Source organism: Numida meleagris, chromosome 18 (assembly GCF_002078875.1).
Source record: "Numida meleagris isolate 19003 breed g44 Domestic line chromosome 18, NumMel1.0, whole genome shotgun sequence".
Taxonomy (NCBI): domain Eukaryota; kingdom Metazoa; phylum Chordata; class Aves; order Galliformes; family Numididae; genus Numida; species Numida meleagris.
Window position 1 is genome coordinate 73,802 of NC_034426.1, and position 24,441 is coordinate 98,242.

At 59.3% G+C, this 24,441-nt stretch overlaps 3 protein-coding genes across 17 annotated transcripts; all 3 read left to right on the forward strand.

Moving 5' to 3' along the window:
* MLXIPL (MLX interacting protein like) lies at positions 14 to 15,844 on the forward strand. Of its 12 annotated transcripts, none has more exons than XM_021415710.1 (16): positions 18 to 1,484; positions 4,929 to 5,035; positions 5,199 to 5,281; positions 5,532 to 5,621; positions 6,294 to 6,338; positions 6,601 to 6,799; positions 7,149 to 7,229; positions 10,793 to 11,599; positions 11,826 to 11,899; positions 12,260 to 12,440; positions 13,023 to 13,135; positions 13,260 to 13,412; positions 13,625 to 13,752; positions 14,071 to 14,194; positions 15,309 to 15,438; positions 15,592 to 15,844. In XM_021415710.1, the coding sequence occupies exons 1-16, from the start codon at positions 1,189 to 1,191 to the stop codon at positions 15,699 to 15,701; spliced, it is 2,721 nt and encodes a 906-aa protein (XP_021271385.1). In that variant the 5' UTR covers positions 18 to 1,188; the 3' UTR covers positions 15,702 to 15,844. The 12 variants fall into 12 exon arrangements, with proteins under 12 accessions (XP_021271380.1, XP_021271384.1, XP_021271383.1 ...); XM_021415711.1 differs by having other exon boundaries at positions 20 to 1,484; positions 13,293 to 13,412; XM_021415708.1 differs by having other exon boundaries at positions 15 to 1,484; positions 10,793 to 10,935; positions 11,014 to 11,599; positions 13,260 to 13,752; positions 15,309 to 15,844.
* TBL2 (transducin beta like 2) lies at positions 15,990 to 20,304 on the forward strand. Its single transcript, XM_021415718.1, has 7 exons — positions 15,990 to 16,107; positions 16,174 to 16,304; positions 16,384 to 16,568; positions 16,994 to 17,145; positions 18,278 to 18,404; positions 19,233 to 19,385; positions 19,744 to 20,304. The coding sequence occupies exons 1-7, from the start codon at positions 15,990 to 15,992 to the stop codon at positions 20,198 to 20,200; spliced, it is 1,323 nt and encodes a 440-aa protein (XP_021271393.1). The 3' UTR covers positions 20,201 to 20,304.
* On the forward strand, positions 20,707 to 23,960 carry BCL7B (BCL tumor suppressor 7B). Of its 4 annotated transcripts, none has more exons than XM_021415721.1 (6): positions 20,707 to 20,875; positions 21,225 to 21,300; positions 21,408 to 21,504; positions 22,533 to 22,718; positions 22,919 to 22,998; positions 23,417 to 23,960. In XM_021415721.1, the coding sequence occupies exons 1-6, from the start codon at positions 20,784 to 20,786 to the stop codon at positions 23,507 to 23,509; spliced, it is 624 nt and encodes a 207-aa protein (XP_021271396.1). In that variant the 5' UTR covers positions 20,707 to 20,783; the 3' UTR covers positions 23,510 to 23,960. The 4 variants fall into 4 exon arrangements, with proteins under 4 accessions (XP_021271396.1, XP_021271397.1, XP_021271394.1 ...); XM_021415722.1 differs by having other exon boundaries at positions 20,709 to 20,875; positions 22,548 to 22,718; XM_021415719.1 differs by lacking the exon at positions 20,707 to 20,875 and having other exon boundaries at positions 20,885 to 21,300.

Below are 24,441 nucleotides of genomic sequence, written 5' to 3' on the forward strand. Positions count from 1 at the left end.
ATGGACATGGTGGGGGTGGGCTGGGGTTGGATTTGGTGATCGTAGAGGTCTTTTCCAACCTTAATGATTCTGTGACTCTAAGAAAAAACTCAATCATCATTCCTTTTCCTGGTTCCCCTGGCTCTTGTGTTGTGAGAAGTGCTGAAAAACCATCATCAAATTAATCTTTATTCCCCTGCAACCCTAGGACTTACCACTTCATTAATCTCTTTTCTAACATGGGCATTCTGACATGAATAACTTTTTCTTGCTGTTCTCACTTCTGATCACCCAGCTTCCTCATCTCTATGACTTTTTCCAACTGTTCATGCCAGGAACCAAAACAGCACACACCTTCTGGTTAAACAGCAGCAAATGATGTCTTCTACTATAAGGCCTGGGACACCTCCAGGGACAGGGCACCCACCGCTCAGGGCAGCAGTGCCAGGGCCTCACTGCCCTTGGAGTGAAGAATTTCTTCCTTATAGCTAATCTAAACCTCATCTCTTTTAGTTTAGAGCCATGATTAGCCCTGTCCTATCACTATACTCCCTGATGAACAGCCTGTTACCAGTACCTACAGGTGTGCGAGCGCCTGGCCTGGCACTGCCATCCCCCTCTCCCGTGTCTCGGCACACGCTTTTCCCTCGGCTGTCCCGCAGCTCTTCTGCACGGCTCAGTGACTCCATGAGCGTTGCGTCGAGCTGGATGCCCGTTGCTATAATTTGAGTTGTTTGCGTCCCTTAATCTGTATTTGTTCCCTCGGAAGTGCAGGGAGACACATGAGGGCAGAGGCACTGGGTAAACACCGCGCTCCTCTCCCTGCCGGCACACGATTAGCTTCAGGTAAACAGAGCCGACTGCCAGCAAGCGGTGGGACGGGCACCAGGGCCGAGGGAAAGCAAGCAGGGCCGCAGAGCCCGGAGCCCACGAATGGCGGCCTGCAGCAGTGCCTGGGGCGCGCCGTGGGCGGGATCACCATTCTGCTATAAGTAGAGCTCACCCCCAACCACCTCGGCACAGCCAGGCTGAGCCGCTCCACGTGGCACACGGCGTCACAGGCAAGGGGGGGTGAGCCACGCCAGAGGAGGTGTGTTGCCCACATAGGCCATGCTGTAAGCTGGATGCTAGCGCGGTGCTGCGGGCTCAGCACTGCCGACACACAGACTGAGGGATCCTGACAGTACGGCAGCGTGACAGCACTGGGTGATGGCACAGGCTCAGCTGGGGCTGCCAGGCCCCTTCGCACAGACCCCGGTCGGACAATGCCCCGACTCTGACTTTGACTCTGATTCCGAGGATGCAACAACCAGCGGTGCAGGGCCTGGCACTGGTGTGCAGAAGCTCTCTCAGGTCATCCACAGCGGCCACTTCATGGTGTCGTCCCCGCACCACGATGCACTGCCCCGCCGGCGTCACTGCCACGCTGAGCCCTCGGTGGCCGATCCACAGAGCATTGACCCAACCCTGACGCGGCTCTTCGAGTGCATGAGCTTGGAGTACAGGTGAGTCCCAGGGCACCTTGCTGATCCCCGCCTCTTTGGAGGTCCACCTGTAAGGCTGCGCTGCCCCGGCCCTGCTCTGTTGCTAATTGCTAAATGCAAACCGATGGATGGCATCCCCATCCTCTTGTCTGTTGTGCTAAGATGTGATGTCCGCTCACAAAATACCATCCTGGGAGGTTTCAGGGGGAAAGAGCTGGTGCCAGGGCAGCTGTTGTGGAGCCAGGTGAGAATTTCTTCCTGTCTTAGTGCACGTCTCACCCACCCTCCTCCAGGAGAGCCAGCATCACCACCCCTCGCACCAGTCCCGCACACCGCCTGCAGCCAGCACTCGGCCTTTGGCCATCCAGCCCAGAGCAGTACTCACTTGTCATAACATTGCTCCAGTGCTCTGGGCAGGATGGCTGCACTGTGCTTTGTCCAGGGCCTCCCGAAAGTTTCTCCCCTTTTCTCCAGCAAAATCAGATGGGTGACTGTGTCTTTCTTCCAGCCATACAAATCACCCAGGCCCAGAGGGATAGAAACATGTCATCCCACACCTTGGTGACAGCAAGAACGCCTGCTTCTTGTGTATTAGTGCCTGGTCCGTGACCTCAGACCATCTCCCCTCTTTCACCAAGGCCCAAGGCTCTGAGCACTCCCAGAGTGTCAGTTACTCTCCAGACCTCAGAGCAAAACTGTTGGCACAGCTTTCCCAAATTGCCCCAGTGAAAACCTGGGGTGACAATCTCCTATTGTTGCCTTGTGAAAACAAAATCTGAGCAAAACAAGTGGGAAGTTCTGTCCATCTCCTCGTCCCACACCAGGTCTCATTCAGTTGCTGGTCTCCCTCCAGCATGCCTCAGTGCGGAGCATGGTGTGGTCACTCTCAGGTGCTGGTGGGGCCAGTGCTCTGCAGGAACAGCATGGGCTTTAGCACAGCCCAGGGTCACACTTCTTGTCACCAGGGTGACAGCCAAGGTGTCACCATCGGAGTCACCCTGGGTGCTATGCAGGGGGGCACTGAGGCACAGGTAGCCCCACTTTCCTTTGCTGTCCCAGCCTCACACTTGCCCTACTTGCTGTATGGGGCTGGAGATTCCTGCATTACCTCCATGTGCCCCTGAGCTACAGCGCTTCCAGGGCAGAATGGAGAGGGGCAGGTGCAAGTGCTTGGGGGGGTGAAGCGGACAGGAGCTGTATGCTGCCCAGAACTCATGCTGCAGACATGGCTCCATCCCTCCAGGTGTCTCTACCACTTCTGGGTCCCTCCTGGGCCTCTTTTCCCTCCTGCACTGAGCATGACAGTGCATGCAGCATTCCCAGGGCCAGCACCGTGCCAAACCATAGCTGTAGTGGAATGGCAGCCCTAGTTGAGGAGGATCCACACCAGCTATGAAGCGTTAATGGCACCCATTGGTTAATGTTAGACCCTCCAGAGCCTGGAACATCAGTGATGTCTCCTGGCTGCCTTGTTCAGTGCCTGTGGGAGAAGCTTTTGTTCAGTCCTGGATTCAGGGTAGCTGCAGGTAGTGGAATCCAGCCACGGAAATTTTGCCATTAGACTGTACCCAAATTCACCCTTGGTTCTTCTCTTTTATGGATGCCTCTCTGTCCTTCCATGTTCCCCCTCTCCATCTCGCAGACATTGTTCTCTGCAGTTTTCCAGCACCCTAAAAATAGAGTCACACCAAACAGAGTTCAGGTTCAGCCTACTTTGGAATAAGAATTTGTGAGAAATGGAGCGTCATATTTCAGGACTTGGAAATGGTTGCTTTTCAGCCCACCTGGGGCCGGCAGTATTCCTGCTGCCACAGAACAAGGAGAGGCTCTGCTGCTGCTGCCCGCTGCTCCCATGCATTGGGAAGGCCAGGGAGGCTCATACTGGCAAGGAGGGCCGTCACCCTGCTACAGCCCATTTCCTTCGCACAGCCCTGCATCTCTCCAGCTCAATCATTTCCCCTCTTCTTGGTGTTGACAGGGAGCAAAATACTCATTTACCGCGACAGCAGGGGCTGCAACACTTGAACTTCTGGGCAGGCTAAATGCATTGCAGAGCAGACAGGCACTGCTGGCTGCAGTGCCAGGGCTGGGCACAGGCTGAGCTCTGTGTCCCGCAGCCGGCAGTGGGGTACGTGCCCCCATTCCTGCAGGCCAGCCGGACACCTGCCCTGTGCCCAGGTGCTGCTGCGTCCAAAACCTCTCGTGGCTCAGTGTAGCGTTCACATCCATCTCCACTGGACGTAAATTCAGTGAAGGGTGGGGCCTCTTTCAAGGCAAACCAGTGAGCAAAGATCAGCCTGATAAGCTTCAAAACTGAAAGGATCGTTAATGGGAGAAAAAAAGCGAGTTGTGTTGAGGCCCAGAGGCATCTCCCTCCCACCCCCAGGTCCCGCTGTGCACTGTGGCCCCACCAGCCCCGTGCAGAGCCACACACCCCGCTGCAGTATGGGGCTGGGGCTGTGGACTTGGGCTGCTCCTTTAAGCCAGCAGGTGGTGTGGGCAGCACCAGTGAGGAGTATGGCGGGTAGCCTTGATGAGCAGGAGCTGGCCATGTGCCAGGGAAGGTCGTCCTTTCCATTGGCTCCTCCACTTGGCTATGCCACGCTGTTTGCTTTGTGCCACGGGGGAAAGTTCAAAATCCCTGCTGATAGCGGAGTGGCCAGCAAAGAGACAGGGCCTTAACCCTCTGCAGGCCAGAGTGGTGGGGACAGGGTCCTTCCCAGCCCCTGAGGGCTGGGCACAGAGCATTCCTCCCTGTCCTTCCTGTGGGCGAGAGCTCTGGCCCCCAGATGCGTTCCTACATCAGCAGTCAGGGGCACCGTAGGGATCTCTGCTCCTCCCAGCCCAGCAGTGTCTGCCTGTAGCAGGAGGAGTGGTACCCTGTCACCCGAAAAGCCATCTTGCTCCGCAGAGCTGAGGACAGGGTGCCTTGGGGTCTTGGAGGCAGCAGTGGGGGAGCCTTGAGGGAAGCACTGCAGGGACAGGGCCAAGCAATAGCAGCGCTGAGCTCTCTGAGGACACCCTGCTGTCACCTGCTGGGTGCTCTAGAGATGTTGCACAGGGTATTGTACACCTACCAAGCCCAGCCTTGACCTCTCCTCCTCCCTCTGTGCACAGAGGTCAGTGGGACCCGGAGCAGCACAGAGATCATTAAGGGACAACCTTTTGACTGGGGAGGAGTGCATGCACAGTACTCCATGTGCGGATGCTGCCCATCAGGAGCAGTCTTGGTACAGCTGTGGGAGCAGCGAGCATCACCCGGGGAAGATTGGGAATCCCTGCAGCTGGGGATTCCCACTTCAGAGCCACATCTGCAGACTTGGGCAATCTGTTCCTCTGCCTGCCATGCTGTGGTCCCAGGGGATCTGGAGGCCTTAGAGGGTCTGAGAAGCTCCCAGATTGGGATTGTGCTGCCCAGGGTGTCAGGATGGTCCCCTTCAGCTTCTCCTCTGCTCGGTGTTGCAGTGGGAAGCTGGTGTCACCAAAGTGGAAGAATTTCAAGGGGCAGCAGCTGCTTTGCCGGGATAAAATCCGCCTCAACAATGCCATCTGGAGAGCGTGGTACATTCAGTGTGAGTATGGGGCCAGAGCCTGCTCCTCCTGCTGCACCTCAATGGCACAGTGGGTGCTCAGCCCTGCAGGCACCCCACCATACCGGCGCCCAGACACATGGGTACCCTCCCCTGCACAGGGAGGGAGCTGCAGACAAAGCCACTTGTGTTTTTCCCTGAGCAGATGTGGAGCAGAGGAAGAACCCTGTATGTGGTTTCATCACCCCCCTGGAGGGGTCAGAGGCTGATGAGCACCGCAAACCAGAGGTAAGGTATGGGCTCCTGTGGCATCCGGGGCTGGGAGTGGGTGTGGAGAGCAGAGTGAGGAGCTGGGGACACTGCCCCCATCCCCACTAGTTGCATTTATGCAACTTGTGGGAGGTGTTGGTGATGTGTCCCAAGGACAGCAGTCCAGGCTGTGGGGCGCCTGGGGCAGGCAGGGGCTGGCTGCGGGTGTGGGGCTGGGAGTTGGCCCCGGGGTGCTGGACAGCCATGACCCCCAGCATTGCCCCCCCAGGCTGTGGTGCTGGAGGGCAACTACTGGAAACGGCGCATCGAGGTGGTGATGAGGGAGTACCACAAGTGGAGGACCTACTACAAGAAGCGGGTGAGTGGCTCTGCCCCTGCTGCTCCCAGCGGTGGTGTGGTATGTCGGCATGCCCGAAGCAGAGCTGGTGGTTGTCCCTGCAGTGATGGTGGAGGGGTCTTGGTGGGCTCCATCCCCGGCCACGTGCAGTGCTGCAGCGCGCTCTGGCAGCCCGGATCAGGCTGGCTTTGCCCGGTATGCTGCTCAGCCAAGGCTGGGCTTGGCAGTGCACCTGCAGCACACGTGCTGCAGTGGGATGAGCAGGGCTTGCTGCGGGGCCCGAGCTGGGCTGGGATTCGCTGGCAGCCGCAGCTCAGCCAGGTAGCACGTGTAACAAGGCCTGGTGGCCTGGTGTCACCCCAGTGTCACTCCCGGCCGTGATAATCTAGTGGTGGTTTAAGTGGCACCAGCCTTGGCAGTCTGCCATGCGGGGTGGAGCATGGTGCCAGCCTCCTCCCTCACTCAGCCTGAAAAGGCCGGGGTGCAGCCCTGCACCACTGCACCCTGAGTGCTGAGGGCAGATGTGAAGCAGTGACACCCCAGGCCAGAGCCTGAGCAGGCAGCACGATCCTGCGGGCTGGCAGGAGGTGACCTAGGGGCAGGAGTGCATGGCCCGCTACCCCCTCACCCTGCCTGGCTCTGCCCTGTGACCAGCCCTGCTGGGGGCTGACCCAGGCTTTCTTCTCCTTCCAGCTCCGAAAGTCCAGCCGGGAGGGAGAGCTCTCCAGCCCGAAGCAGGTGAGTCTGTTGGGGAAGGGCAGGCAGGAGCAGTGGGGCACAGTGCAGATACCTGCACCAGGCAGCTCAGGAGAAGGGCAGGCAAAAGTCATCATCATCACTGGTGATGACCCCAATGGCTGTGGGATGCACTTGGGATGCTGACTGGCTCTCCGGGAGCACAAGCGAGCCAAGCTGGAGGCCCTGGACTGGGAGAGAGTGCAGGCACGTGGGCACTGCCTGCAAGGTGTGCCCACCAGCTCCTTTGCACCATCTCATGCAGGACGAGGATGCCTGGAGACCAACAGAGAAATGGTGCAACCAGCTCTTCTGCAACGTGGTGCCCATGCTGCTGGGGGACGAGGAGGAGGAGCCTGGGGGTAGGCAGCACTTTGACTTGGACACATTCCTCTCGGACATCTCTGACACCCTCTTCACCATGACACAGATACCCAGCGCACACCAGGATCTCCCCGAGGACAGTAGGTGACCCCCTTTGGGCCACGCTCTTGCTGGAGGAGGAGGAGAAGCAGGCAAACAGCTCGCCCATGGCATGTTGCTGCCTCTTGGCTTCGCACCAAAAGCTGCTGCCTTGCCCAGGGGTTTCTGGACCCTGGATGAGCCTGCAGAGATGCTGCTGGGCAGGATGGTGGGAATGGGATGGCCCCAGAGAATGGGTCCCTGTGCTGTGCTGTGGGGCAGGATGCAACCACACAGGGTGATGCTGGGTGCTGGGGTGGCCGTTGGACAGCTTTGAGGGCAGAAGTGCCAGCCCTAAGATGGGGAGCTGCAGGTGGACCACCCTAACATTGCAGCTCTATCTTCTTCCAGCATATATCGGGAATGCTGACATGATCCAGCCAGACCTGGCACCTCTGCAGCCGAGCTTGGATGATACCATGGAGATCTCAGGTAAGAGCTGGCCTGGGTGCGGCACCACCTCCATGCAGCTCTGCACAACCTGCAGCCCAATGCAGAGCTGAGCTGGTCTAGCAGCAGCAGGGGCTGCCAGGGAGCCAGAGAGCACATCTGCTGCCATGGGCAAAGCAGCACAGAAGGGCTGCAAGGATGGGAAGGGGCCAGGATCCATGGAAAGGGGCAGAAGCAAGCAGAGGGTCTCATCAGTGAGACACCCAGAGGCAGCCTCGGGCAGCACCAGGCCTTGGGAGCCCTCGGAGCATGTCTGTGCCTTGCACAGAGCCTGCCCAGGACTCCTGCTGCGCCACAGCCACCTCCACCTCCCACTTCCCTCTGCTGGAGGAAGCACAGGCCCTTGCACCACACAGCTGCCGGCTGATGCAAGACCAGATGCTGGTGGGGAGCAGGGCAGCCATGGAGCAGGCTGGTGTGCCGAGGTGGGATGCCCAGGGGTGCAGCCCTCACAACCTATTGCCCCCACATGTCCCTGTGGGCTGAGCTGTGGGCATCAGCCGCCAGGAGGTGGGAGTGCTCCAGAGGGGTCAGAATAACACCTGAGAAGTGTCCTTCCCCTGGGAAGTCCTGCGTGGCGTTTGGAGGCTGTGCTGACCCCTGAAGCAGCACCTCCCAGCGGTGACACAGAGCAGCCCCAGTAACAATGTCCATGGGCCACGTTCCCTCCAGTGCTGCTGGCATGGGCACAGTGTGGCACGGCCTCATGCCCAGCAGGGAATGGCACGTGGCACCGCGGTGCCCATCTAAAGCAACGTATTTCTGTGAGCATTTTCCCCAGGGTGCTGCCTGGGATAAATCTTTGGCACCATGATGCACAACGTGCGAGCAGAGGTGTGGGGTGTGCAGAGCTCCAGCTGTGGCCACAGGGCTGCGGGGAGAGCAGGGAGAGGATGGAGAGTCCCTTCTCAGGAAGGGGGCTGTGGCCAAACGCTGGATGCTGGGTGCCGGACCTGAGGTGCCCCCAGCCCTGAGTAATGTCCCCGCGGCCACTTTTGCCAGCAGTATGCACAGGGCTTTTGGAACCTGGGTCTGTACCTCACAAACAAGGCCAGCAGGGCAGAGCAGGGGCTTAGGGCTCCTGTGGGATCATGGGACCATCGCTGTGTCTGGGGACTGTCACCAAGCTCAGTGCCTGTCAGTCAGCAAGCACAAGCCAATCCCCAAATGAGGAACCACGTCGTATCTTCAGTGGGTGCCAGAGTGCAGTGTGGGGCAGATGGAGAAGTCCTGATGGCAGAGGCAAGGGAGCAGCCCAGCCCGGTGCCTGAGTGCTGCTGGCACTGTGCTCCAGGTAGGACCTGCGCTGCTCACTGGGGCCCTGGGGCCAGGCTGATGGGGTGGCATCGCCCCATTGCACAGCTGTGCTCTCTGAGAGCCAGGGGCCAACAATGGAGGGTCCGGCCTTGGGAGCAGGCTCTGTAACCGAGGTCTCTTTGGAGAGCAACCCATACTGGTGCAGAATGCCGGAGTGGTGTGCTGACCACACGGGCTCTCATCCCCTAGGCGGCACCGTGCCCTGGCTGCACTGCACAACTTGGCAGCAAGTAGGGGCAGTGAGCATGGGCAAGAGCTGCAGGGTGGGGAAGGGACAGGATACGTGGAGGGCAGGGGGCTGCCATCTGCTGTGCTGGGCAGCATCCACCACCCATCACGGCAGCACAGCAAGCAACACAAGAGGAATCGAATCTGCAGAGCTGGGCATCAGAAATACCTATAAATACATGCATAGCTTCAGAGCTGGCAGCAGGAGATGGCACAGTGTGGGCAGGAAATGGCATGGTGTGGGCAGGAGATGGCACGCTCTGGGCAGGAGATGGCACGGCATGGGTACAGACAAGGGCTGGGGGCAGCATGGGGCCAGGTGCTGCACCCCACTGGAAGGCTGCAGCCATGCCTGGCTGTGCCATGGTGCACGCCAAGGGCTGGCCCTGGAGGGCAGGTGTGGCTCTGCCATGCTCCCGGGTGTTCACTGTGTCCCAGCCCCAGTCTGGGTGGAACTGAGAGCAGGCAGAGCTCAGCTCTGAGGAGCGAGATGAGCTGCAGCCCTGGAGGACAGTGGAGCCAGGAGGCTCTGAGTGCCTTGAAGGCGATTATGAGCACAGGAGAGCTGGTGCAGACAGCAGCCAACTGCCTGTAGCCACAGGCTGGAAGAAGCAGGGTGGCAGTGCTGCTGCCTGTCCCTGTGAGGGGCATGCAGCTGAACACCATCCTCAGCCACGGCACGTGGGCTGCAGCCACTGTGTGCGGGGATCGGAGGGAAGGGGCTGTGTCAGGGCTGAGCAGGGCAGCTGCAGTGTCCTGTGTGGCACGGCTGGGATTGTCATGGCATCTCCCTCTGCAGGCACATTTGTTCCTGAGGTGTAGATTCAAAAAGCTCTTAGGCCCACAGGCTTTGCCTGTCCCAGCCAGGGCACCTCAGGCACAGGAGACTGTGCCAGAGCCTGGAGGAGCCCCTGCAGAACGGCCGGCACTTGGGACCCCACACTGGGTGGGCAAGGGCAGCCCAGAGGGGCTCGGGGCAGCTGATGGCCTGGACCTGCACCGGAGCACCCACAGCAGAAGTGTGAGTGCTCATGAGCTGGAGTGTGGATGCAGACCCCATGCCAGAGGCTGTCGGGCAGCTACCTGCAAACCCACCCAGCACTCCCACTCTATCTTACAGGGAACTGCACAGCCAGCAGCCCCAACCTCCCCAGTCACCTTCACCAGGGAAAGCCATCCTGGTGGCAATGAAACAGCGCTGGCACAGTGCTGGCAGGCCCTGGCACCATGAGGAGCTGTGTGGGGTGATGTACACGCAGAGCGTGTTTCAGTGGGGAGGTGATGCCCCAGGCAGCAGGCAGCACTCTGTGCCACTGTGTCTGGGCCTGCGGAAGCATCGGGGCTGTGGGAAGGAGACAGGAAGGGAGAGGGAGTCGTGGCTGGGTCACGGGGCTCGGCTTCGGGAAGGCCATGGGATGTGGTTAGCCACAGGCTGCACACACGACAGCACAGGGCTGGGAGGCAAACACTTGCCCCAACCACAGTGGGACTGTCCCCTGTGGCTCCAGGACAGTGCGACCCACTCCTCAGGGCTGCCCCACACCTGCCCAAGGCCAGCTCCACCACTGCCCCACAACTCAGGGGCTCAATTACTGCACCACTCAGGGCTGGCTGGGGGTGGGAGCAGGGAGAACCCAGACCCCTGAGAGCAGCTGGAGCATGCAGTCTCAGCTGGGAGTTGGGGACGGGGTCCCCACCCCTGGGTGGTGTCCCTGGGCGGGTTTTCCTGTCCCAGTGTGCGTGGCAAGGCTGGGCTGAGCGCGTGAGCTGCCTCTTCCCTCCCACCATGTGAAGCTCTAGTGTTTCACAACCAGGGCACCAAATCTGTCTGCATAGCCAGGAGCTGTTCCAGCCCTGTGATGTGAACGTGAGGCCCGAAAATCTCTGCCAGACCCAGGCACAGCATGTAGCTCCCTCCAGCCTTATGTCCCTCTCTCCAGGGGCAGAAGCGCTCCCCAGGCTCCCACCGCCCACCACCATCTCTCAACTTCACCCCACAGATATTTTCATCGGCCATCGGCCGCTGCCTGCACAGATGCCGCTGAGCTACCAGGAGCCACCCTGCTTTGAGCCCCTCTATGGCAGCGGAGGGACAATGCCCACCGGCCCCGATGCCCCACTCCCACCCAGCCCTCTCCTCCAGGTGAGCGGGACCCTGGCCCATGACCCACGGCTGCTGGTGCCTGAGACACCCCTCCTGACACAGCCGTGTCCCCCGCAGCCCGGTGACGCCGCCCAGCTCAGCCTCCACAGTGCCTTGTTTGGCCCTGAGCAGCCGCCGCTGGCCCCCGAGCCCCTCACCACTGTGCCTGGCAGCCTCAGCCCCCAGCTCAAACCCAAGCCCTTGCTGCAGTACGGTTTCCCCGGCAAGTGCCTCGGCATGGAGCCACTCGGCCTCCCTTACGCTGCTCCCAGCCAGGCCCCCGGGGCACCATTGCTGGGCTCACAGCCCCCGTTTTCCCCTGCCTCTGCACCCCACTCCAAGTTCCCCTTCACCGCCTCACCCAGCCCCTCACTCCTCGCCCACCCTGTATCCCCGCTGTCCATGTCGTGCTTTGCCCAGCACACCCCAGGCCTGGGCTACGCCATGGACGTGGTGCCCCTAGGGTACCCCAGCGCGGCTGCGCCCCAGAACCTGCCCCCTGCTGCGCCACCTGGGCCCAGGTTTTCTACCCCAAAAGGGCCATCCCCGGGCGAGCGGCCGAAGACGAAGGCCAGCAGCACCAAAGCAAAGAGGCTTCCGGGGCCCCCTGTGCCGCCACACCTGACAGTGCCCAATGCCTGCCTGACCCAGCTGCTGGCCACAGGTGAGGGGCAGTGGGGGAATCGAGGGTGGCGGTGTTGGGATGATCTGGAGGTAAGCAGGGGTGCTCAGGTGTGCTGGGAGAGGTGGGCTGCTTCCTGCAGCTGTCACAGCCTTCCCCAGGGCAGATGGGCAGGGACGGGGCTGGTGCCGCCACGGGGCAGGAAAATGTCACCCAAGCACTGACAGCCTGATGCAGAAGTGCCCTTCTGCTCTCTGACTTCTTGCAGCCAAGCAGGAGCCAGCCCTTGATGCCCCACACGCGCACAGCCCTGCACTCATGTCCGTGTCCCCAGCCTCTCCGGTAAGCGCCTGCCTATCTCCAGGTTGGGGACTGCTCACTTTGGCTGGGAATTGCCTTCCTGTTGCTGGGGAACGGGGGGAATGGAGGGTAAGCGGCTCTGTGGTATGCCCTTTGCAAAACAGAGTTGGATGTACATGGGCTTGTGGCCAGGGTGCTGGGAGGGCTCTGAGCAAGACTAGGTAGGAGTCAGCCCCAGTTAGAGAAATGGCAGAGCTGGGAGAGACCTCACCTTAGGGCCCTGCGGGGCTCCCTCCCTGGTCCTGCTGTGGGTTTTGGGTAACCAAAGGGGCTCTGTAAACCTGTCATGCATGGGGTGCTGGCCCCAATCTCCCTCCTGCTTTCTCTGCCTTCTCTCCACAGCAGAGCAGTGTCCCTGACGTCCCCGCTGTCTTCCTGCCCAGAGCGGCTCAGCTGAGCTCGGCGCTGCCTCCTGGCTCCAGCCCTTCACAAGAGGTGCCTGTGCCGGTGATGCGGGCGGGTGCTGCACCAGAGCCACTGCTGGTCCCCAAGGTGGAGCGGCTCTCCCCGACATCAGTCTGTGGTGAGTCTGGGTGTCTGCAGGATGCCCCGTTTCCTGCAGGGAGCTTGAACCAAACACTTTTTTTTTTCTGGGAAAGTTTAATTTATTTTTTATTCCAACTGCTTATAATTACTCACCTGAATGAAAATGATTTTTTCCACTGGGGAGGGCACAGACCTTTCTTCTGGCTCCTTCTATGGGGGGCAAAACCATAAACAGGAAAAGACAAAAAGCAGCAAAATGCCAGAATGTGGTTTTGAAAACCAGAGCTTGGTTTTAAGGCAGGAAGCACCCTGCTTTCACCCACAGAAACCAGGCTGGGGCAGGAAGCTCCCTGCTCACTTCCACTTCCAGTTGGGTGCTGCAAACCACAGCCCTTCTGAACTCAGGACTCTCTCCTGATGGTTTCCACTCCGCTGGGAATTTAAAACTTCATGTCCCAAATGCTCCCATTTCTTGTAAAAATGAGTATGATTTGGGATGAGACGGGGCAACAAGACATCGTCAGACACGGGGCCATCAGATGAGGGGGCGGCTGCACCAGAGCCAGGGCAGTGCTGCAGTGCTAGCACTCTCCCCAGCACACCACCTCTCATCCCCCAGGCAGTGACTGGCCTAAGCCTGGCCAAGTGACCCCGGGAGCTGCTGCATCACCTGGCACCACCATCTCCCTGCACCATTCTGCATCCCGTCGGGGCAGGCCTGACTCCAGCAAAGTACGGCGGGAGTGAGTGCTGCCTCATACAGGGGCAGCTTCTCCATGTGCACCCCCTTCCCGCTGCCCCCCACATTCAGTCCCACCCTCGAGGCACTCTTGGGGCCAGCCTGTCTCCAATGCAGGGAGAGGCCCAAGGCCATCTCTGCTGCCTGCAGATGGAGAGCCGGCGCATCACACACATCTCCGCTGAGCAGAAGAGACGTTTCAACATCAAGCTGGGCTTTGACACACTGCACAGCCTGGTGAGCACGCTGAGCGCCCAGCCCAGCATTAAGGTGAGCGCACAGTGCTGCACAGGCTGGCACTGGGCATGCAGGGACACAGGACATCACCTGGTGATGACATGGTCCTGGGCTGCCCCGGCACGTGTGGTGTTGTGCCTAGAGCCTGCAGCCCCGTGCCAAGGCTCAGCAGTGGGGCACGTGGCCCCTTGTGCCCTGCACACCCCAGGGGCCACCTGTGCCATCGCACCTCTGCCACCCTGCAGGTCAGCAAGGCCACCACCCTGCAGAAGACTGCAGAGTACATCTGCAAACTGCAGCAGGAGCGAGCGGCCCTCCAGGATGAGGCGCAGCGGCTGCGGGAGCAGATTGAGGAGCTCAACAGCTCGATCAAGTAGGGGTGCACGGCTTGGGGGTGGTGGCAGTGAGCCATTGCCAGGCAGGGTGGGCAGCAATGCCAGCAGCAGCGGGCTACAGCACCTCTTCTGAGCATTGCCCAGAACCTGCATTCATCTTTGTTTCCCGCTGTGGGGCAATCCTCAAAAGGCGGTGCTGTGTGTGACACGTTGCCCTGAGAACAGGACGCTGCCTGCTCGAGACATGCAGAGCTGCTGAGCCCTGCTGCACGCTAGGGTCCTCTTCCCACACGGAGCAGCTGCCATGCACCCCAGCCTCCTACCCATGGCCCCACAGTACTGCTTGTGCCCCACAGCCTGTGCCAGGAGCAGCTGCCAGCCACCGGGGTGCCTATCACACGCCAGCGCTTTGACCAGATGCGCAGCATGTTCGATGAGTACGTGCGCTCCTCCACACTGCACAACTGGAAGTTCTGGATCGTATCCTTTGGGCCAACACTAGCTTCTTACTGCCCCTTCCACCATACATCAGGTCTACCCTCTCCTCCCAGCACTATATGGGATTCCTCCTGCTCAAGAGGCTCTGTAGGTGACACGTGGAGGGTACATGCTCAGACGCTTAGAATAAACTTCTGTTACGAGGGAACAGAGCAGGAATAAATGGTCCGTCCTCCTCCGGGGAGAATGGAAGTCACTGGCAGAGCTGAGCTGAGCATTGCCATGCAGGGAAGACCTCCTAGTGACTTGGGAACTGGCACTGAGATGCAGCAGCCATCAGTTAGAAATCGGGAAAGGATTAGACACAAACCCAGGAACATGATGGTTTCACCTGGGTGGCCAGTATGGCACACTCTGGAAAATGAGGGTTAAGCTGGGTATACAAGTCTGGGCTTTGCATGTTGGAAGGATGGAGGGGGAAGGAACAGCTGCCAAGGTGGTCAGAGGGCTGGGCCATCTGCCCATGAATGGGGATTACACACAGTACAGCCAAGTCTGAAGAGACTGTGAAGTCTACAAACTGCCTGGTGGCAGAGGCACAGGCAGCCCCCACAGGAAAGCTAGTGGCAAATAGCTCCTGACACAGTTTTTGGGAGAGCTATAGGGTTCCTTCCACAGTACAATGGGATACTGAAGCGGATTCCAGGACATGGGTATGGTGGAGGTACCTGCTGGGGATTACTGCATGCACAGTCACTATCCCCCAGTGCTGGTCCCTGAGTGCACCCAGGGGAGCACATGTGCTGGTGCTCTGCCCTGCTCTCAGGCACCTGCAGAGGACACCGCAGGAGCTGGCTCCAGGCCTGGTTTGGAAGAACTGTCTTCTGTTGGAGCATCCCTGGCTCCAACACAGGCTGTGCTGTTCTGCCCCTGGCTCCCCACATGCTGTGGTGCCTGACCTGGGGGCAGCGGGTGGGGCTGCACGGGCCCTTTCCTGACTCTGCTGACGCTCACACCTGCCACCTTGGTGCCAGCCAAGCTGCAGAGGGCACCCAGCGTGAGTGCAGGGGCACTGCAGGCAGGAAAGGGCTGTTCAAACCAGGCAGGACACCACAGCCATCATGAGGCTTCTCCTTAACTGCTCGGCTTCCAACAGTTCAGCGTCATCATCCGGCCTCTCTTTGAGTCCTTCAACAGCATGGTATCCACAACCAGCATGGAGAGCCTCATGCAGACGTCCCTGGCCTGGCTGGAGCAGCACTGCTCCCTTCCAGCGCTTCGGCCCTGTACGTGGTTCCGGGTGGCCCCACCACTCCCAATGAAAACTGGATAGCAACGGGGCCAGGGGACGGTCCCTCAGCCCGTGCCGAGGCTGGGGCGAGACCGGGGGCTGCCGCCCACCCCGGGCCGGGCCCTGACGTCTCCGTGTCTCCCCGCAGCCATCCTGAGCTCCCTGCGGCAGCTGAGCATCTCCACCTCCATCCTCAGCGACCCCGCCCGCGTTCCCGAGCAGGCGGCGCGGGCCGCGGCCGGAGGCGGCCCCTCCTAGCGCCTAGGGACCGGGCCGGACAGCACCGACGAGAGACGGCGACGCAACTCGGGGGCGGGAGGGAGAGAGGGAAGCTCCACCGCAGCACTTACGAAGTGCTCGCGGGACCCGGCCGCGTCCGCACCATAAAGCCTTCAGAAAGCCGCACCGCGCCGCTCCTCCATCCGACCGCGTGGGCGGGGCGGGGCCAGGTGGGGGCGGGGCGGGCCGAGGGAAGGGGTGGGGCCGCGGGTTGGCGCACGCGCGCTGGGACTCGCCGCTGAGGCGAGGCGAGGTGGCGGCGGGACGATGGAGGCGGCGGTGCTGGGCGTGGGGCTCGGGCTGCTCCTAGCGCTGCTGTTGCTGGCAGCCGCCCTGCGCCGCGCCGCCCCGCGGGGATCGCCCGCCGCGCCACCGCGGGGTGAGGGTGAGTACCGCTCCCTTTCCCCCTCCGTCTCCCGCCGAGCCCCCCGCTGAGTCCCGCTCCCCGCAGGCGCCGGGGCGAGCGGCCACGCCGCCGCCAGGCCCGAGGGCCCCCGGAGGGCGAAGCTGCCGGCGCGGGCTCGCAAGGAGAAGCCGCAGCAGCACGGCTTCGCGCACCGCCTGCTGGTCGCCGCCCTCAAGGTACCGCGCTGCCCCCGCTCCGACGGAGCCGTCCCCCGCCCTTCCCCGCCCGCCACCCCTGACCGCCGCTTCCCCGCAGGGCCACAGCGGCATCGTGAGCTGCCTGCACTTCAGCAGCAGCGGCAAGTACCTGGCGTCCTGCGCCGACGACCGCACCGTGCGCCTCTGGAGCACCCGCGACTTCACGGCGCGCGAGCACCGCTGCCTCCGGGCCAACGTGGAGCTGGACCATGCCGAGCTCGTCCGCTTCAGCCCCGACTGCAGGTGGGGCCGGGAACCTCCGCCCGCCCGGGCCCCCCTCGCGGAAGTGCCGTGGGGTCTCGGCGCCGCCGCCGATGCGGGGCGGTGCTCGGAGCATTATCACAGCGCCCGCCTTGCTGCCCCGGTGGAAGGGGTGTGCGCGGGGAGCTGCAAGGGCTGCAGGCTGGGAAGGCAGTGTGGAAAACTTTCCTTGACACTGGTGAAGCAGCTCCTGCAGAGAGAGGAAGGGATCTCGTTTTCAGGTGTTCTTTTCCATTCAGTGTTGCAGTTGAGCTAACACAGGGAGAACTCAGTGCCCTCATAAAACACAACTGATCTGTCACCTCTTCTCTAGGTGCCCCTGAATGACTGTTAACTCACCCACAGTAGCTAGGCTGACCGTGGCAACCTGCTGCTTAATGACTCAGAGTTACTGTCCTTCCACTTAGGGCGTTTGTCGTCTGGCTGGCAAATGGAGAGACCGTTCGTGTCTATAAAATGATGAAGAAGGATGATGGCAACTTCACCTTCACTGCAACTTCTGAGGACTTCCCAAAGAAGCACAAGGCTCCTGTCATTACCATAGGAGTTGCAGAAACAGGTATGGTGATGGCAAGCTGCTCACCTGCCATGGCCCTCCAGATCTACTTTGATTTCCTTTTTGATCAACAGCTGCTGGGTTGAAAATGTTAAGAGTTCTTGACTTACTTGAGGCCTGCTTGATTCTCTGTGTTTTTCTAGTTGTTATGTTTTAGCCTTTGTTTACTACTAAGTAAGTTGGAAGACATAATTTGAAGAGAGAATTTTTGTGTAAGCGCAGAATTACCTGATTTGCACAGTGTCTTATTTTAGGCTTTCAGGGAAGCTGTTGGAAAGAGATCTGGTCTCAGTAATGAGAGTACTGCTATTCTCTGGCTTAGCAGTCTTTCTTCAGCCACTCAGAAATGTCTCCAGTGAGTTCATAGATTCAGGAGCGTAGAATCTACCACGGACTTCTGGTATCTTCTAGAGCAGAGCCTGAGAAGGGTGTATGTTGATGGCAAGGGGCTTGGTGGATTCATGCTTCAGCTGTGTGACTGGACAGCTGGAAGTGGGTGGATGGATGTTCAACTCTGTAAGAGAAAAGCACATAAAATGTTAATTGCAGTCTTTGTTTGGCTGCAGGACTGAAAATTGAAACCCTGTAACAAGTAGCTTGAAGGTAAATTTGCAATTCAGTGTCTGTGCTGACATGAACAAGGGGAAAGCACTGCAAGTGGAAACAAGGAAATGCCCAAAATGCAGACACCACCAGGGACAAAAGCAGTGTGACTTCTAATCAGCTACGAGAGTCTGTAATCCCTGACTTGAAAGCTAGAGATAAATCTTCTGGCTAAAACACAACTTGATCAAATCTGCTGCGTTACCTGAGCGTAGTACTGAGCTCTGCAAGTAAGATCTGAAAGATGCTGGGTGAGAAGCCCAGGGGGTCTCTGGGTTGCCAGCTGTGAGCTGCTGAGTCCTTCCTAACACTAATGCATACCCAGGAGGTTAGTCTGCTGGCACGGCATTTTATTCTGTGCCAGGAGATAAGCGCTTATGTTTTGGTGCTGCTTTTGGTTTTCTTTGCAGCTCTGATGCAGAGACAGGTTGCTCTGCTTAGGGACTGCCACAGGCCTTTGGTGACTGGCAGCTTTAGGCCTAGGAGCTCTCCTGATCACTGCCGTTTATTGTTTTTTTTTTTCCTCCCCCAGGAAAGTTCATCATGACAGCTTCCAGCGACACTACTATCTTGATCTGGAACCTGAAAGGTGAAGTCCTTGCCAGCATTAACACTAACCAGATGAACAATGCCTATGCCGCTGTGTCACCCTGTGGGAGGTGAGAAACGTGTAGGTATTCAGGCTGTTCCTGCTGAGGAGTGGGAAGCAACAAAAATAACCAGGAACCACTCTCCTTTCTCAGAGGACATCATCAGTTTGGAAAATCTGCAGTTTGCTGTTACTGTAATGCAATTTTCTGAGGGTTCCACATTCTTCTAATGATTCCTGCTCCCAAGAGCAGTCTCTCTGGAAGCGCTGACTCCCACCTGCAGCCTCAGACACAGGGTGGTTTGTCAGAGTGCCTTAGTACTGCTTGTTCCTGTTTACCACCTCCTGAAGCGCTGAGGAGAGCAAATGGCATTGGCTGGGGTGGCAGAGCTGGGCCAGTGCAAACAGCTGGTGCAAAGCAAGTAACATTCCTAGCATTTGTTTTTAACTTTTTAAATGTTAATTACAAAATCAGAATTTTTATAACCAAGAGGTTACTTATCAGGAAAAATCTAGTTCTTGGCTCTGTCTCAAACCTGTTGCTGCAGCAAGACAGCTGCTATGCACTGGTCGCAGTGACTCTGTGGGTCGGAGCACTTAGTTTCTTAATCTTTGCTGAGGAGTTTCTGTTAAGGCTGTTAAGTTGTGGAGTTGCCTTGTCCCCCTGGTGGTCTTCCTTAGCATTCCCTTTACCAGTCTGGTTTCAGTGAAAAGTAAAAACTATTTTCCAGCAGACCAAAGCAAAGATTTGAATGTAGGTGTAAAGTTAGGACTGATTTACAGAGCCTTTTCTCTGCAGCCCTTCAGAGGCCAGAGGAGAGCGCTGCAGTGCTGTGGCTGTAGTGCTGGCCCAGCCACAGTGGTGCTTTGAAACAGCCCGTCTCTCTGTTTTATTCAGGTTTGTGGCATCATGTGGCTTCACTCCTGATGTAAAGGTGTGGGAAGTATGTTTTGGCAAGAGCGGACACTTCCAGGAAGTGACCAGGGCTTTTGAGCTGAAAGGTCACACTGCTGGCGTATATTGCTTCTCCTTCTCTAATGACTCAAGGCGGTAAGTGTGTCACAGCCTGAAAGAGTACCCTAGGGACACTGTGCTCACCCCTTCCAATGTGCCTGAATTGCCCATCCATACTCAAACCTGTGCACCCATCCTTGCCCTGGGTGTATCCCTGGGTGCCCAGGGACTGCCTTGGTCCATCCTCATCCTCCCCATGGATTTCCTCCTGGGAGCATCCTCCTTGCTCTGGGAGGAGGATGACAGTCCTACCTGTATATGCGGATACAGGCTCACGTTTTCCAAAATAGCTCTCTGTCCACAAAGCAGAGGATTTCTTCTTTGTAGATGTGGAAGGGGAACAAGTGTGATCCACCTTCCTCGCAGTCACATATGGTTTATGCCCTGCCTGTAGGATGGCAACTGTTTCCAAGGATGGCACTTGGAAGTTCTGGGACACAGATGTGGAATATAAGAAGCAACAAGACCCATACCTGCTGCTGACAGGGAAGTGCGAGGTGGCAGAGCCATGCCGCATTGCCCTGTCCCCTGACGCTCACGTTGTGGCCATCTCCTGTGGCACAAGCATCGTTATGTACAACACACGAAGAGGGGAGGAAGAAGAGCGCTTTGTTGGCGTTCATGGACAGCACATAGCAGACTTGGCTTTTGACACTACAGGCCGCTACCTGGTGTCCTGTGGGGACCGGGCCATCCGTGTGTTCCACAACACCCCTGGCTACCGTGCCGTGGTGGAGGAAATGGAGACCATGCTGAGAAAAACCACCACAAAAGCCACCCGGGAGCGGCTGGAGCAGCAGATCGCCAGCGCCAAGAAAGCGCTGGCAGCAATCTATGGCAAGAAGCAGTAGTGTTGTGCCACAGCGCACGCCCCAGTTTCCTGCAGGAGCAGCGCATGGGACTTGACTTTTGATAAAACAATGAACAGCTTGTAATAAAAGAACGCTTCAGGGCTTTCGCTGCCTGCTTTCTACCCGTAGCAGTGCGGAGGGCACACGGTCCTGTGGGGGGTGGGGGGAGGAGCCGGCACAGGGCTTCTGAACGGACCGAGCTTTCAAGGGTCCTTGGTGGCAGTGAGGGTATCAGCGTGGAGCTGCGAACCGACAGGGTGGGGTGTGACCGCGGCTCGTCACCCGGCTGTGCTGTGGGGCTCCGGCGACGACTTGAGAGCACGGGACAGCTGTGCACGCAGCCGTGCCCCCGCCCCGCACAAGATGGCGGCCGCTGGCCCCACCTTCGCGCCTCCTCCTCGCGCGCCGCGGGCGGGACGTGCCGCGCAGGCGCAGTACACTCTACGCGCAGCTGTCGCCCCTCCCGCCGGGCGTGGCGTGGCGTGCGCCGTGACGCAGCGCGCAGCGTGTGGGCGGGGCGCGCGCATGCGCAGGGAACGGCGGCGGGTGCTGCGGAGCCGGGGCTGCCGGGGCTGCGGGCGCCATGTCGGGCCGCTCGGTGCGCGCCGAGACCCGCAGCCGCGCCAAGGATGACATCAAAAAAGTGATGGCGGCCATCGAGCGCGTCCGCAGATGGTGAGAGGCGGGGCGCGGGGGGGTGGGGCCTGTCGGCCCGCAGCCAATCACCTCACCACCCGACTGCCGGTGGAAGCACTCCGGGAGCGGGTGCCCAATCAGAGCGCTGCGTGCGGCGGAGGGCGGTGCTAGGAGCGCGGCGGCCAATCGGCTCGCGAGTGTGGGAGGGAAGCGGAAGAATGGGTGACGGACAGGCGGGTGGGCCAATCGCAAGGAGGGGCGGTGAGCCGAGCGGCGGGGTGGGGCCGCGGCGTGGACGGACGTTTCCCTGGGCTTATCAGAGCCGCGGGTGCTATGGGCGGGGCCTGTCGCTGCTGTGCCGATCGCGGTGTGAGGCTGTGTCCTGCAGGGAGAAGAAGTGGGTGACGGTGGGCGACACCTCGCTGCGGATCTTCAAGTGGGTGCCGGTGGCCGACAGCAAGGAGGTAGGTGCCGTGCCGAACTCACGCGGCTGCGCTCCGCGGCTGCTGCTGGAGAGCTGGGTCCCACCTGCCCCTAATGTCTCCTGTCTGTTTTCCTTCCTTTCCTCAAGAAAGAGAAATCCAAATCGAGCGGTGGTGTTGCACGGGAGCCCAATGGTTTCCCCGCTGACACGGCTGCCAACTCCTCGCTGCTCCTCGAGTTCCAAGGTGAGTGCGGCCCTTCTGGCCCCCGTGTGCTCTGTGCCTTCAGCGCAGAGCCGTGCCCGTCCCCTGCTCTGCTCTGGGCTCTGCCTGCAGGACGCTAACTAGCATGGCACTGGAGTGGTGGGAGGGCCCCATGCCCCTGCAGCACTGCAGGCAGGCTGAGAGCAGAGAGGGCTGTTGTGAGCACAGCCCTGCGCCCGCCTTGCTGCCACTGTGCTTCAGGGATGGGGTGGGCCTGTTCCCACCTCCCTCCGCCACCCGTGTGCCCTGCACAGCTTGGTGGGGTGCACAGAGGTGCAAGGCGCACTCCTCTGACTTTCTTAGGCTCTGTCTCTGTGAGCCCAGTACACTGCAGCCAGCCATGAGCAGTGTCTGGCGGAGTTGATCAGCACATCGAACGGTCGCTGGAGCAGAACATAGATACGCTTGTCCCCCAGCCTCCCTCTGCAGCCCTCAGTGTGGCTGAGGAACATCATGCTATGCGTTAGCAGTTCCAGTAGATGTAGTGAGTAGGCTGACATTGCAGATGTGCAGTTTGGCCCTCGCTTTACCAGGAAAACCAGGGCTGCCTTTTCTTCTGGGGTGAGAGTTGAGTGTTGCTCTGGTGTTAGATTGCTACCTTGCAAACAGAAGAGGCACAAAGCTCTGGTGCAGAAGCAAGAGGCCTTATCCTTTTGAATGTCCGTCCACTGGGGAGAGTCTGCAGGGGCCTTACATGAGCTGCAGACATGAGGTCTGTCAGTGCAGAGCTTTGTGTTGCCCCTGCACATTGTGTTCATTTTTCTGAATATCTTGAGGTCACTTCTCCTCTGCTCAGCCTCTCCAGATCCCCAGGCAGAATCGCACACTGTCCTGTGAGCCAACTATATCTTAATGGGGAGGGCTGCATTAGGAAGCTCTTACTGACGATCAGTGACTTTGTGAATCCTCTGTACCCTAAATACTGTGCTCTTTTTTCTCCATGAGATCCTGGCTCTCAGTGCTGCCCTTGGCTGCTTGTGCTGCTGGGTCAGGGTACTCTTCTTCACTAGGTGCTGTTTCTGCAGATGAGAACAGCAACCAGAGCTCCCTGTCAGATGTCTACCAACTCAAGGTGGACAGCAGCCCCAACTCCAGCCCCAGTCCCCAGCAGAGTGAGTCCATGAGTCCTGCCCACACATCTGACTTCCGCACGGATGACTCGCAGCCACCCACACTGGGGCAGGAGACTTTGGAAGGTGAGCTCTGGGACGCCTGGGCATGGCTGCTTGGCTGGGAAGAGGGGAGGTGTCCAGCTGGAGCAAGTAGCCCAGGGACAGTGCTACTGGGGCCAGGACCAAGCTGCCTCCTATATGCTGCTTGTGGGGCAGATGGCTGAGACACCTCTGCCTGAGGGCTCAGCAGGCTGGGTGCCACTGTAACCTTCTGTTCCATCCAGAGCCCTCCCTGCCTTCCTCGGAAGTTGCTGACGAGCCTCCCACTCTTACAAAAGAAGAGCCAGTCCCCCTTGAGACTCAGGTAAGGGAAGGAGAATAGAAACCATATCTAAATGCACATTCACCCATCTTAGTTCTCTCCCCAGGGCACCTTTCTTTGATTTCTCATTGTAGCAGAAACATCAGAAAGTCCCGTATTGCCCCCAAGAGCTCCCCAGACCTCCTTGCTTCCCAAAGGGTATTGTAGTTCAGTTCAGGTTTTTGGGCATACACTGTGTGCAGAAAATACGTGGAGGTGGAGTCAAAAATAGGTTATAGGTGACTCCAGGGCTGGGGTGGATTCTCTCTCCTGATGCCCAGGGGCTCATTTAGCAGTCTGACTCACAGAGGAGAGCCCAGGCTGTCTCCACAGGGTGAGACGCAGCCTTGTCCAGCAGCTCCACATGGCCTTGTGGGCACGCTGAGCACCTGTCACTGCTGGTGACCTCTGGCTCTTGCAGGTAACTGAAGAGGAGGAGGACTCTGGCGCACCACCTCTGAAGAGATTTTGTGCCGATCAGAACTCTGTGTGCCACACAGCCTCGGAGAGCTAGCCTGCCTGTCCCCTGGGAGAGCCTTCGCCAGACCCTCGCAGAGCTGCCTGCCCTTCCCTGGGGAACGGGGTGCTTCCCCTGGCCTGCCCTTCCCGAGGGACAGGGCACTCCTGCTGCCTTGCCATCCAGCCTGTCCTGCCCTCAGAGACAGGAGCCTCCCACCAGCCCCTGCAGAGGCAGCCTGCAAGCAATTTCCCCAGCTGGATGGGGCTGCCACCAGTACCTGCAGATTTGCCTCTATTTATTGGCTCCCACTCTCCCTGCTGACCTGTGCTATAGTGGCGTGGGGTCTCTGGTGTGTGGTCTGCATGCACAGGGGGAGGGATCCTTGGGGCGCCCTGCTTTCCATCACCCCTAATGCACTGGCAGATGCTGTTTGCCTGCTTCTGGATCCACTGTCCACCCTGTCCCGCGTGCTGGGAACAGAAGAGCCATGTCCCACCTGCAGAAAGTGATTTGTCTGCTCCCTTGTGACCATAGTCTGGGGTGTTCCTGCCTTAGGTGCGAGGGGCAGAGGAGGGAGGGGGGGGGAGTGCCCTGAGAATGGAGACAACAGCCCTCCGTGCCGCTGGGACACCGTGCAATAAGCTGCTACTAAGCCATGAGTACTGGAAGAGAGAGGAGCGCTGCCACTTTGGAGGGCAGGTACTGAACACATCTGCCCTGCCTGCTGCTTCTCTGCCTCCAGGCCCTCGCAGAGCCCTGCTGCCCTTGCAGGATGGGCAGGGGTTGGCATGCAGTGGGGCTGGGAGGGAGCGGGGCTGCTGGCACTGCTGTGTCCAGGCTGGGCCTGTGCCCTGCTCCCCTCCTGCCTGCCTCGCGCCCCAGGTATGCCCCGTCCCCTCTGGGCAGGACACAGGAGGGTGCAGGAACCCCCAGACAGCACTCCTGTGCCCCCATCCCCACGCTCCCTGCACCAGCACCCCGCTGGG